The sequence below is a fragment of the Rhinatrema bivittatum genome, chromosome 7, assembly GCF_901001135.1.
Source record: "Rhinatrema bivittatum chromosome 7, aRhiBiv1.1, whole genome shotgun sequence".
Taxonomy (NCBI): Eukaryota; Metazoa; Chordata; class Amphibia; order Gymnophiona; family Rhinatrematidae; genus Rhinatrema; species Rhinatrema bivittatum.
Window position 1 is genome coordinate 272,005,905 of NC_042621.1, and position 12,809 is coordinate 272,018,713.

Consider the following 12,809-nt stretch of genomic DNA (forward strand, 5'->3'; position numbering starts at 1 on the left):
TACGCTTCCAACATTGGATTCCAGTGAAACAACAATGCCCTCTGTAGCGGTCACATGTGGGCAAACACCCTTGGAACCTGGTTCAATGTCAATTCCATGGACCCCAGAACCTGCAGGTAATCCCAGACCTTCGGGACTGGAAGATGCAGCAAACGGGAAACTTGCGCCTGCAATTTCTCCACTTTTTCCGCTGTCAGAAACACCTTGCCCTGCCGGGTATTGAAGCACGTTCCCAGATATTCTAGAGATTGAGTGGGAACCAGATAGCTTTTCGCTACATTGATCATCGTCTTTGCCCGGATGAACCAATCATCCAGGTATGGGTGAACCAATACCCCTTCCCGTCTCAAGGCCGCCGTTACCACCACCATCACTTTCATGAAGGTTCGAGGAGCCATGGCCAGACCGAAGGGAAGGGCCTGAAACTGAAAATGCTGAACCAGCACATTGAATCGCAGAAACGTCTGGTATTCCTTGTGGATAGGGATATGCAGATAAGCCTCTGGGAGGTCCAAGGACGCCAGGAACTCTCCCTTGCGGACGGCCACAATCACCGTACGCAGAGTCTCCATCCGGAATCATGGCACCTGTAAACTCAAATTCACCTTCTGCAGCTCTAGATAAAATGGAAGGTGCCCTCCTTCTTCGGCACCACAAAGTAGATGGAATTCCTTCCCTGCCCCTCCTCATCCAGAGGAACCAGAAGGATGGCTTCTAAGCTTATCAACCTGCACAGGGTTCCTTCCACTGCGTCTTGTTTGCTTCTAGAAGAACAATGTGACTCCAGGAAGGCATCGCTGAGCAAACGAGAAAATTCGAAGGCGTAACCATTCCTTACCACTTGCAGAACCCACCGGTCTGAGGTAATCTTGATCCACTCCTCGAAAAAATGGAACAATCTGCCCCCTTCCACTGCCAAACGAGGAGTGGGCATCCGTGGCCTCATTGGGATGATTTACTGGCTCCGGTTCCCTGCCTAGAGTCGCCTATGGAGGACCAGCCAGCCCCCCCGAAAGGAACGTTGATGATTCGATGATTGCTTTTGCCCCACGGAAGAGGAGCCTCTACTGGCCTGAAACCTCCTCGATTCTCATAAGCGAGGCCAAGCAGGAAAGTGCTTCTTGACCCCCTTCTTATCTTCCAGCAGCTGACTGCTCTTGATTTCTCACAGGGACTTCATGAGCTGGTCCAGGTCCTCCCCAAAGAGAAGCTTTCCCTTAAAGGGAAGGTAACACAACTGAGTCTTAGACCACATGTCCACTGACCAATTGCGCAGCCATAAGAGTCACCGGGCCGCCACCACAGAGACCATACTTCTAGCAGAGGTGCACACCAAATCATATAAGGCATCTGCCACATAGGCCACCCCCGCCTCCAGATGGGCCACTTGTGTGGGGCACAACACACCCAGGGATGCTTGCTCCTGTGGCTTCTGGATCCAGCATAAACAAGCATGCTGCATCATACTAGTGCACACCACCACCTGGAGACTCAACACTGACACTTCAAACATGCGCTTCAATCAAACCCCCAGCTTACAATCCTGGATATCCTTGAGGGCAGCTGCCCCAGCCACCAGAATTGAAGTCTTCTTGGTCACTGCGGATACTGCTGCATCGACCTTAAGTGTTTTAAGGCGATCCAAGTGCTCTTCCAACAAGGGATACATTTTAGCTAAGGCCCTCCCAACTTTCAAGCCCACTTTTGGGGAATCCCACTCCCGATTAATAAGCTCTTGGATCTTCATCGGAATAGGAAAGGCACTGAGAGGAACCCTCAGACACTCAAGAACCGGGTTAATGCCCTCGTTGTCAGACTCCTGAGTCAGCTTAACACCCAATTCCTCCAACACCTGAGGAATAAGCGGCCGGAGCTCTTTCTTCTTAAACAAATACAGTACCCGGTGGTCATCCCCATCTGCTCCAGCAGCGTCCACGAGGTCTGGTTCATCCTTGCTCCCATCCAAGCCTGGATTCTGGTCTGCATCCGGGTCCCCTTCCAGATCCGCAGCTGGAGAGGATGCCCCTCGTCTTCTGGGTCATCAGAGTCCTCTAGATCTATCGGGGTCTGATCTGTACCCACGGCCTGCAACCCACGATACTGTTCTGGTTGCACCGAGGACGCCCCTACGGACGCCCGAGGTCTCTTGGAGGGTCCGTAAAGCCTCTCCCTTGGCCTCCGCTTAGCTGCCTTCCATGCCAGAAAGGCCTCATGCATCAACAAAACAAATTCTGGAAACCCCCCCCCCCGGCCCTCAGCAACTCCCTCAGGGCTATTGGCCTCAGAGACCACCCCCCTCCTCAACGCCATCCTCACTAAACTGCGCTGCAGGAGAGAGAGAGACAGAGGAGTCACCAGACTCACCGGCGGTCGTAACCCCAACTGCGATCCCCCTCGGGAGCAGCCAGGCCTGGGATCCACATCTTGGCCCCCACCGCGGAGCCCGCGGACCGAGAAGGCCTCTGGGTCTTAGGACTCTTAGCAGAGAGTCCCTCTCCCCCTGAAGCACAGCCAGTGCACAGGGAAAGGGAACTGAGGTGGGCAGACCAGGTACCACAGACCCTACAGGGCTCTACCCGCAGCTTCTCTGACATCCCCGACCACAATGCAGAAACATTTCCTGCTCCAGGAAAGGCTGCACCACGTGGTCACACCTAGGCAGCGTCGTTGCATGCCCCCTAATGGTGCACGGGAAGGTCAGCAATGGTGGGAAGCACACGTGCGCAAAAGGGACTCCAAACAGCAGGAAATCGCGGCCGGCCACAAGAGGAATCCCCGCCGAGGAAGCCCTGTGAATCTCGCGGTTGGAGCAGAGGCAGTCAGCAAAATGGGCGGCTAAAAATGGCAACAGCTGCCCGAAGCAAAGATAAGCTGCGGCACGCCAGTGCGATCAGGTACCGCGGGAAAAAACTCCCCTCCCCCGCAGAATGCCAGCAGGTTTTGTTCTCTGCCTCCATCTGCTCTTAGGGATGCATAAACCCACTTGTCTAGATTGATCTGGGTATCTTCGGAAAATGCCTTTACACAAGACTTCCTGAGGCAGATTCAAAGGCTTTGTCCTGGTAACTTTTGGAGATACCTAGACAAAACAGATTTGAAAATTCTCTCCACCCCTTCCACCCCAGCTAAATTTTGTTTGGATAACTCTTTGACCGCATAAAATTATTCAGAAAACATTCCCTCACATTGGCTAGCTCAAACATCTACCTTTCTGTTTCTATGGAAGGAAAAGGCAGACATGCACAGGTGAAAAAAGCTATAGAATAAAAGCAGGCACCCAACATACAATTTATACAAATCAAAAAATAACGCATGCAACAAGATGGGAAAATAATTTAATAAAGAATTGGTGGCTGTAAGTGCCTTGCAGTGTTCCTGGTATCCCATTATCTGATAGAAATATAGATCGATGTAGTGCATCCCCATTGCAGTTTAGTTTCTACTAACTCATTCCTCCCTCAAACATAGATTACCAGACTGAGCATGTGGCCTTTAGTGTGAACTGCAAAGCATCCACTCCACATACGAGTACGAGCACTTAAGGCATAAGTGTGCATCTCCAGGACCCCAAGTGCCATAAACCAGTCTAATTTAGGATTATTAGAATGTACAAATTAATCAGACTCTTTGACCAAATGTACGTAAACAAATCTTATTCACATCCATTATGGATATCCTGAAAATCAGACCCGTTTGCTGCCCTTGAGGTCTGGAGTTCGGTGTTCAGGACATCCATAAGAATGATGCATGAGATCTATTTGCATATGCTGAGCCTAACTGTGCACATAACTCTCATGAACAGTCAGTATTACCATCCTAAAATCCCAAGCAGCGGATGGGACCCCAAGGACAGGTTTGTGTACATGTAAAGGTATGGGCATGCACGTGCAGACAGACATATGTAAAACATGTGCATTTATATATTCTGCAGGCATGTGCAGTTTGAGGGTAATTTTGGAACATTGTGCATTAACAGGTTGGCAAATAAATTTAATTTTCTTTTAGAGCAGACTTAAATGCATAAGTCTGCTATGAAAATTATCCCACAAAATCTACCTGCACAATTTACATCTCCTAAAGCGTTCAAAGAACCTTCTGTGCGTATTTTTAGAGAGGGATTGTAAAACAGCCTGCATAGGGATGTGGACTTCAGCCCGAATTTTCAAAGCTGACTTACGTGCCTAAATCTGTTTTATAGACTAACAGGTGTGCATGGAAACATGTGCAGCACATGTGCTCATATTTCTGTCTGCTTTAGAGCAGGTGTAAACAGGCACAAGTACATTTATGCATATACTTTTGAAAATTGACTTGCTCATGTACAACCCCGAGTTATGCAGATAACTTGGTATATTTTAAAACTTGCACGCATAATTAAACAGTTTTCCTGATTCCTCCACCAGTTCAACCAGTCTTTCTCCAGGTCGTCAAGACCCTCCTAACACTTCAGCCTCAACCCCCCACAGTTTACTGAGCCCTTCTACTCAACCAATAATTGACAAAAGGAAAACTAGTTCTTACTTGCTAATTTTCGTTCCTGTAGTACTACAGATCAGTCCAGGCATCTAGGTTTTGCCTTCCTGCCAGCAGATGGAGACAGAGAAAGTTTCACTGACACTGTGCATAACCCAGTGTGCCACCTGCAGTCCCTCAATATTGACCTGTACCCAAGCCAAGAAGATAGCAACAGCTATAAATTTCTAAGCAAGCTTCTAAGCAAATTTGCTCCCCTCCAACGAGCAGGAAGAAGGTGAAGTTGCCCAAAAAGACAACGGAAAACTCATTTCCCAAATTTAACACAAGTGATCAGCATTGAAAACCTCCAACAACTCCACACTATATACAAAGCAACAGTACAAGCGGTGGACTTCCCCCCCCCCCCCCCCCCCCAGTAAATGAGCATGACTCTGGACTGATCTGTGGTACTACAGGAATGAAAATTAGCAGGCAAGAACCAATTTTCCTTTCCCTTTACGTATCCAGATCAGTCCAGACTCCTGGGAGGTATCTAAGCGCCCCTTAACTTTGGTGGGATGTGGAAAGTTCCGCTTGTAGAACACTCTCACTAAAGCACATGGAAGCCAAAGCCCAGACATCCAAGTGGGCAATGACTTCCTAGTAGCCACCCAGCAAATTTCATGTGGAGATACCTGCTGTGACTCAGTGCCAAGTGCATCCCTAAACCCCCAGCAGCGGGCACCCTTTAGAAATGTAAGTTGACACAATAGCTTCCTTCAGCCACTGCACAATTATAGCCTTAGACAACATATTTCCCTTCTCTGGACCACTCCACAGTACACAGTACCAAAGAGGAGATGCGATCTATGGAAATCATAAGTGACCTTTAGATATCTCCATAATGCATATCTCCAATCTAAAAGCCTAAGCTTCCTGCAAGAGGCATAGAGTAATCCAAATCCATAAAAGCTGGAAGCTCTACTGTCTAAGATGGAACGCCGAGTCTACCTCAGGCAGAAAAGAAGGCACCACGCATAAAGATACCCCCGAATCAGACATCTGTAGGAAGGAACGTCAACACAACAGCGCTTGGAGCTCCGAAATTCTCCTGGCTGAACAAATGGCAACCAAGAAAACCACTTTAAGAGTCAAGTATTTAACCGTAGCTCTCTTTAGCAGTTCAAACAGAGCCTCACACAATCCTCTAAGGACTAGATTCAGATTCCAAGACGGACAAATATTGCGCATCTGAGGACACAAGGGAGGAGGAATAGCCTAGTGGTTAGAGCAGTGGACTATGAACCAGGAGACCAAGGTTCAAGTCCTGCTGTTGCTCCTTGTGACATTGGGCAAGTCACTTTACCCTACATTACCTCAAGTACAAAAACTTAGATTGTAAGCCCTCTGGGGATAGAGAAATACCTACAGTACCTGAATGTAAACCGGTGTGATATCTCAATTGAGATGAATGTCGGTATATAAAAATAATAAATAAATAAATAAGTTCTTAGCTCCCTGAAGGAACTATAGAACATCTGGATGTGCGCACAGAAGATACTCTTGCACCTTACCCTGGAGACAACCCAGTGTCACTACCTGAACACTCAGAGAGTTAAAGGCCAGTCCCTTGAACAACCTTTCTGTAGAAAAGCCAAAATATGTGATACCAAAGCCTGAACAGACTGAAGCTGCACTCTGTCAACAGCAGATCAGGACTCAAAGATCCTCCAAATTCGCACATATGTCAAGGATGTAGAAGGTGGAAATAACCTCTTTGGAATATCCTCTCCATCTCAGTTGTCTCCTCTCAGAGGTGAAGCCGTGAGACAGAAGTGAGCCACCTGACACCAAAAAATATTGGGCCTGGTAGAAAACAGTCGACCAATGTTCGAATCTCAGGAGCCCATCTATGGCCATGTTGATCAGATCTGGAAAGCATGGTCAATGTGGTCATTTTGGAGCTACCAGGATCACGTTGCCTGGATGTTTCTCTATCCATATAATCCCTTGTCCACCAGAGGCCATGGGAGGGAAGACAAAGAAGAATCCCTCAAGTCCAAGGCAGCACCAGAGTGCAGATTCCTTTGTACTATGTTCTGTTCAGCGGCTGTAAAACCACAATGCCTTGGTATTCTCTTTGGTTGGGATACCTCCCTCTTCCATGACTGAGACACATCGCTGCCTTCGACAGCACCCATTACCAGGGTCTAACTTTCTCCGACTGATAATATCCGCCTTAACGTAGATCACTCCGATGATGTGAGACACTGCCAGCCGCTCCAAGTGCTGTTCTGCCCAGAGAATCAACTCCCAGGCCTCTTGAGTCGCTGCCTGATTCTTGGTTGTGCCTTGACAGTTGATGTAGTCCACAGTCGTCGCATTGTCCGACAGGATCCGTACTGAAGTCCGCGTAACCTTGGCAGACAGGCAAGTATCATGAAATGCATTGCTCTAGTCTCTAACTGATTGTTAGGCCATGAGGCCTCCTGTTTCGACTGCTGGCCCTGCGCCAACATCCTGCCACACCGCCCTCCACCAGAGAGGCTTGTATCAATGGTGACTATTATCCAATTCAGAATCTCCAATTCCACACCACGCTCAAGATTGGTGTGAGTAAGCACCACAAAAGACTATCCTGGGTTTCCCCCTCTAACTGATGAGGAAGATGAAACTCTTCCAATAATGGATTCCAGCAGGAGAAGAGCCTCCTGCAGAGGCCACATATGTGTGAACGCCCAATGCATTAATTCCAATGTCGATGCTATAGAACCCAGACCTGTAAATAGTCCCAGACCCTGGGCACTGAAAGCTCTAGCAGAAGCCTAATCTGATTCTGCAATTTCAGCAATCTCTCTCCATGAGAAACACTCTCTCCTCTAGTATGTTGAACTGAGCTCCCAGATACTCCGGAGTTTGTAAGAGGACTAAATGGCTCATTGCTAGTTCACCACCCATCCTAGAGACTTCAAGTGCATCAGTATCTTTTATACTGATTGTCAACAGAGGTCATTTGATTTTGCATGAATAAGACAGTCATCCATATACAGATACACCAACACACCCTCCTTTTGCAATGCGGCTGCCCTGTACCTTCACCTTGGTGAAGGTACATGGAGCCGTTGCCACCTGAAGGGAAGGGCTTGAAACCGAAAATGTTCCCTTAGGACCATGAACCTCAGGAATCTCTGGTGCTCCAGCCTGATGGCTATGTGCAGATATGTCTCTATGAAGGTGAAAGATGCCATGAACTCTCCCTTGTATACTGACGCTATGACAGATCTCAAAGTTGGACCTCAGAGTTTCCATGTGGAAACGAGGAACCTTGAGAGCTGCATTTACCTTCTTTAAATCCAGTGTCTCTTAAATTGGATACAGTGGGGGAAAGAAACAGGATGTTTAACTTAAAATTGACCACCGGCTACATTAAGCGTATTCAGGGTCTAAGCCAACAAACTCAGCAAGACATCTCTATGAAAAAAAGAAAATCTGAACAGAGTCCAAAGCGGCTCTCAATCATATGCAATTTCTCCCTCTTCTAGAAGTGAGAAAGCCAATTTCCCATCGGAATCCTCTAATGTATCATGATCCACACCCCCTTGAACATTACCAGGGACAGCCTCCCTGCGGCATTTGCCCACCATGACTGACAAATGGAAGGCCCAAACACGTGATCCCTATATAGTAAGTTGTTTCACCTTCACTGGGCATCCCTGCAGAAAGGTCTGCAGGCCCTGGAAACATTTCATCCAGGAGGAGGAGGATAATCTATACCAGAGTCCATAGGTCCAATCTTGCTCTCTCCAACCTCTCTCAGGGAAGCTTCTGCCCTCGAGAACAAGGGAGAACTGACCATTGCCTTGCATCCCACTCCACTCCCCCTCCATAAACAACATAGGCCGAGGGGATGTCCCAATGGGAAAAAGCTGTAGTAGTCAAATTGCTTTGAGCATCTAAACAGGACTGACACAAACAAAGAGTGAGAACTGAATTGCTATCAGACATCAAGCCTCATAGATAGCAAAGCGCTTAGACCTGTTCGGCCTTAGCGCCTAGCTCTCCTGAACTTCGGCTCTAGGCAGCCTCTTATGTGCACACCAATGCCACCTGGGTGTACTCACACAACCCTCCAGGACACATGCAAATAAGCGCTCAAGACTAGATCATGGTCATATGCTCAAAAGTACATGAGCAAATACGCACTCGTACAGGCAATGGTCATACATGCACAAGAACCCAACCCATGCAAATATGTGCTCCAGTCTAGGTCACAGACATACATGCTCAAATCTAGGCCGTGGCCTTAAGCGCACAGGTCCCAGCACATGCAACCGCTAAGCGGTGAGAATGCGCACACATGCCTACGCACTTGAGAAAAGAACCGCTGCAGTGGCCTTCCACATAGCTAAGTAATGCCTCCCTGTACCTTCAGAGCTTTTAGGCCCAGATCCATTTAACATCCACCAATGAAAATCATCGGCCTGAAGAGCTTCTCAACAGCTCAGGCCTCTTGACTGGCCAAGAATCCATGGAGACTGGGGCCAAGAGCCAGCATCTCGCTAAACATGCTTTGTGCATAAGCAAATTAAAACTAGCAGAAGACCTCTACTCCTCCTCAGTACAAGTGCCTCTCTGCACCTCTGTGGGACAGGTAACTGCTGGTGATAGTTGAAGAGGGGATTCCCCTGCCTCTCCCACAGATGCTGCTAGGGAAACGAAAATGGCCACTGTTTCCACACTGATGGGGAAAGCCTCAGTGCTAGACCCTGTCGTCTGTGAGGCTTGTTCTACTGGTGCGGCCATGCTTAGCACAGACCCCTGAAGGCTTTTGCTGCACGCACACACTGTTCCTCCCCGTACCCACGGCATCACCAGCACCTCAATGGCAAGCAGGGGAGCAGTCCCTCAGTGCCACAGAGCCAACACCCGGCCTCCTCCGCAGGCAGAGAAGCTGCTGAAAATCCCCATCGCTGAGCTCCCTGAACTACTAAGGTAGCTGCCCCTCTGGAACCTCGCTGCTGCAAAGATTCCTCTATTTCCTTGTTCTTTTTTTTTTTTTTACTCTCTGAGAACCAAATTAAGATACATAGAAACCATTACTTTCCTTTGGGGCAGAGGTTCAGGTTCCAGGAGCGCAGGCCGCATGGCAGATCAGAAAAAATCCAGACTTTTTTTCCTTCAAAACTTTACCAAACTTACACTACTTACTCCCTAGAATGGAACACAGACCTGCTAGCAGAAAAAAATGAAACTCAGCCAAATTTAAAAAAAGGGACCGACTAAAAGAAAACAGCCACCCTGAGCCTGCAGCTGCCTCAGCAGTCTCGTGAATGGGAGGGATCTGGACCACCAGATTTACATCCACGGAAGAAAGGCGCGAGCGTACAAAAGGGTCACCAACCCCCAGCTCGTCCATCTCGACCACATAGGGAAGCAGGATTTGCACCATCTACCATCTGCTGGAGACAGAGAAATACTGAGGGACTGCAGGTGGCACACTGGGTTATGTATAGTGTTAGTGAAATTTTCTCTGTCTCCATCTGCTGGCAGGGAGGCAAAACCCAGGAGTTTGGACTGATCTGGGTTCATACAGGGAATAGACCTTTCCTGAGATCAATTGCATGAGATAATTAGCAGGTGTAAAACTGCATGAATAAGTTACCACATGTACTCGCATAAGTCTCTTATGAAATAGCAACATTCGTGTGCAACTCTTGGCCCTGCCCCAGAATGCCCCAGGACCGACCTATTTCTTACATGTGTAGATGTGCGCATGAAAGCAAAAATATGTGCGTGCAGTTACTCCCTCCCCCGCTGATGCCCTTACAAATTATTTGCTACTACATACGCACATAACTTGGAAATTACACAGACAGTTATACCCCAGCATCATGTCCCACGTATGCTGGTCTTTCCTCCCACCTAGCAAGTAAGCCCTTTGGGGTAGGGAACACGCTTAGCTATTGTGGTCAGAAGATCTGTGTTCCAAAATCATTTTCTCTCATCCCAAATTTGAATTAGCTGTGTTTTTCTTGTACAGGGCTGCATAATCACATTATACTCTAAAAGCGAGTAAGTGAAAGAGACAGATTCATACCTTTTTTGTGGAAAAAGTGCACAGCAAAGGGGGGTCGCAAACACTAAGCTAAAGTGAGCAAAAAAAAAAAAAACAACACACATATTACTATGCGTTAACCTGACTTTGAAACATCTATAAAATCTTTTCATGTTCTATTTTCCAAAGTTGGTTTTAAGAAATTACACAGAAGTCTACAACCCTTAAATTGCTTTAGTTTACTGAGCAAAACAGCAATTCATTGCTTGCTTCCTTCTGCTGTTTCAATGCCCAGGCGCTTTCACAAAATTTAACAGGCGCAGCTAAAACTGACCAGGGCAGATCCAACATTCATTCATAGAGCTACTTACCACAGGCCCACCAAGCCGACTTGCAGAGGGGCGTTCAACCAGGGCCTCAGCTGTCACACAAGGAGAAAGGCATATTTAGATACATGTCTGCGATATGTGAGGGCATCAGACGCCAAAGAGAGTACTGAATTATTCTCGTAGCCTGCATCAAACTCAGGTGCCAGTGCCAAAATCAGCAGCTTCCAAGCTTTACTTATTCTCAAACGGTATTCAACTGCCAGCATTTTATTTGAAAATGTTAATAGTTCCTCAAAAGTGTCATGCTAACTGTGGGTTTTCCACAGAGGTAGGGTGTTCAGGCTGGGGAAAACAGGAAGGAGACAGATGCTCCCAGTAAAGCAGGAGTCGGTCAACGGGGGCAGTGCAGAGGGTGGAAGTGCCTCTCCAGCCCCTGTACTGACCACGTTATGCTGCCTGCAATGAGGGGAGGTAGAGATTGGCGGAAAAAAACTGGCCATTAAGAGAGCCCAAATGACAAAAAAAAAAAAAAAAAGAAAAAAATTATTCAAATTGAATATCCTGCGCTACAGCTGGGAATTTATATTTACTAAACAGACGTGGCCTGTGATCACCCACTGTTAAGGACACAAACGACGCCTTCACACAAGGAGAGATTTCCGTATTCCTACAGTGACGCCCATGCAAACCAGTTCAAAATAAGTCAACCAAATCAAAAAGGAGTATGGTCTTAACTCATCAAGGGTGAGGCTAAGGCTTTTGTCCCACACTGAGGAAAAAGATAAATGGCTAAAAAAAAAAATCCAAGGTAGTAGGGCAAGGACAACTCCTTCATGAGGCTAAAGGAGTGTTTAAAGATGCAGCTTTCAGGATGTTCCCTTCCTACTTCAACTGTTCACAGAAACAAACAAAAAAATATTAAAATAAACTGTAAAGTAAATAGAAGCATGGTACTTGCCCACAAAAAAAACAAACAAAAAACAACCCAGTGTTCAAAAGGAAACCAGAATACAAGCTCCTCATCTTCAGCTGCATTTAGTAAAATGTCCTATGGATGGACCTTAATAGCCCTGAAAATCTGTCTCTCTAAAATAATCATTAGTCAACTAACGACATCATTCCTGTTCGTCCCTTTTCTTTGGATTAGTTTTACTGAATAATGCAGTGCTGGCATACCCAGGCCCTGTGACATTCACGCAGGCCACACAATCTTCCATGAAAGAGCAAGGCTGTTGTGATGATTATAAATAATAAGAGTTTAATTAAAACAGCCCAAAGGAGCTTAATCAAAACACGAGAGTCATTTTAAGAACGTCTAGAATTATTTTCCATAAAACTCAAACCTAAAATTATTTAATTTCTGGTAAGCTTTTCCATCCAAGGGCCCCATTTTCCACACATATTGGGAGAAAACACCATTTTTTTTTTTAACATGCAACATTAATGGCACTCTTTCTTCCACCCTGGTATTTCTACTCCCTTCTCATCCCCCTAAGAAAGGCTCAACTGGAGAACAGATGCAACAGTTAGTGACTTCTTAAGATGACATCTGACATGATCTCCTACCTTCAGGAAAGCTCTCTTCTCCAGAGAATTCATGATCAATGGAGGAATTGCTGGAGGAAAAGAATGAAGAATTTAAGAATACATTTTACAAAACCAGCTCTTGCAAAATGTTTGGAACTTTTGAAAACAGGAGTTTTGTTTTGTGTTTTGTTTTGTTTTTTTAATTATTTTTAATTCCACTTTTGTCAGAAGGACCTACATAGCGCGCAAGCCTGGGGCAAAAGTCTGTTTGATTTTTTTCAGAATCTGCTGAAATCCTCCCACACATATTTCCTAGACCTATCTATGCCCCAATTCATTCCCAACTCCACTGTCACGCTATCAACACAGGGACTCATGGGTCGCGTGGGAAAGGTGAAAGCAAACCGAATGTTTTGTTTTCGGCGCACTAACACATTTTCATG

The 12,809-nt window shown here is 46.6% G+C and overlaps 1 protein-coding gene across 9 annotated transcripts in view; it reads right to left on the minus strand.

Moving 5' to 3' along the window:
• Positions 1 to 12,809, minus strand: part of SFXN3 (sideroflexin 3) — a 105,719-nt gene that overhangs the window by 13,280 nt on the left and 79,630 nt on the right. For 7 of the 9 annotated variants that reach the window (XM_029610242.1, XM_029610245.1, XM_029610244.1 and 4 more), the window contains exons 9-11: positions 12,406 to 12,455; positions 10,882 to 10,931; positions 10,553 to 10,600 (exon numbers count right to left, since the gene is read on the minus strand). In XM_029610242.1, coding sequence (XP_029466102.1) covers positions 10,553 to 10,600; positions 10,882 to 10,931; positions 12,406 to 12,455 — 148 coding nt within the window. The remainder of the gene's footprint in view (positions 1 to 10,552; positions 10,601 to 10,881; positions 10,932 to 12,405; positions 12,456 to 12,809) is intronic. The other 2 variants (XR_003857909.1, XM_029610247.1) reach the window with 1 other exon arrangement.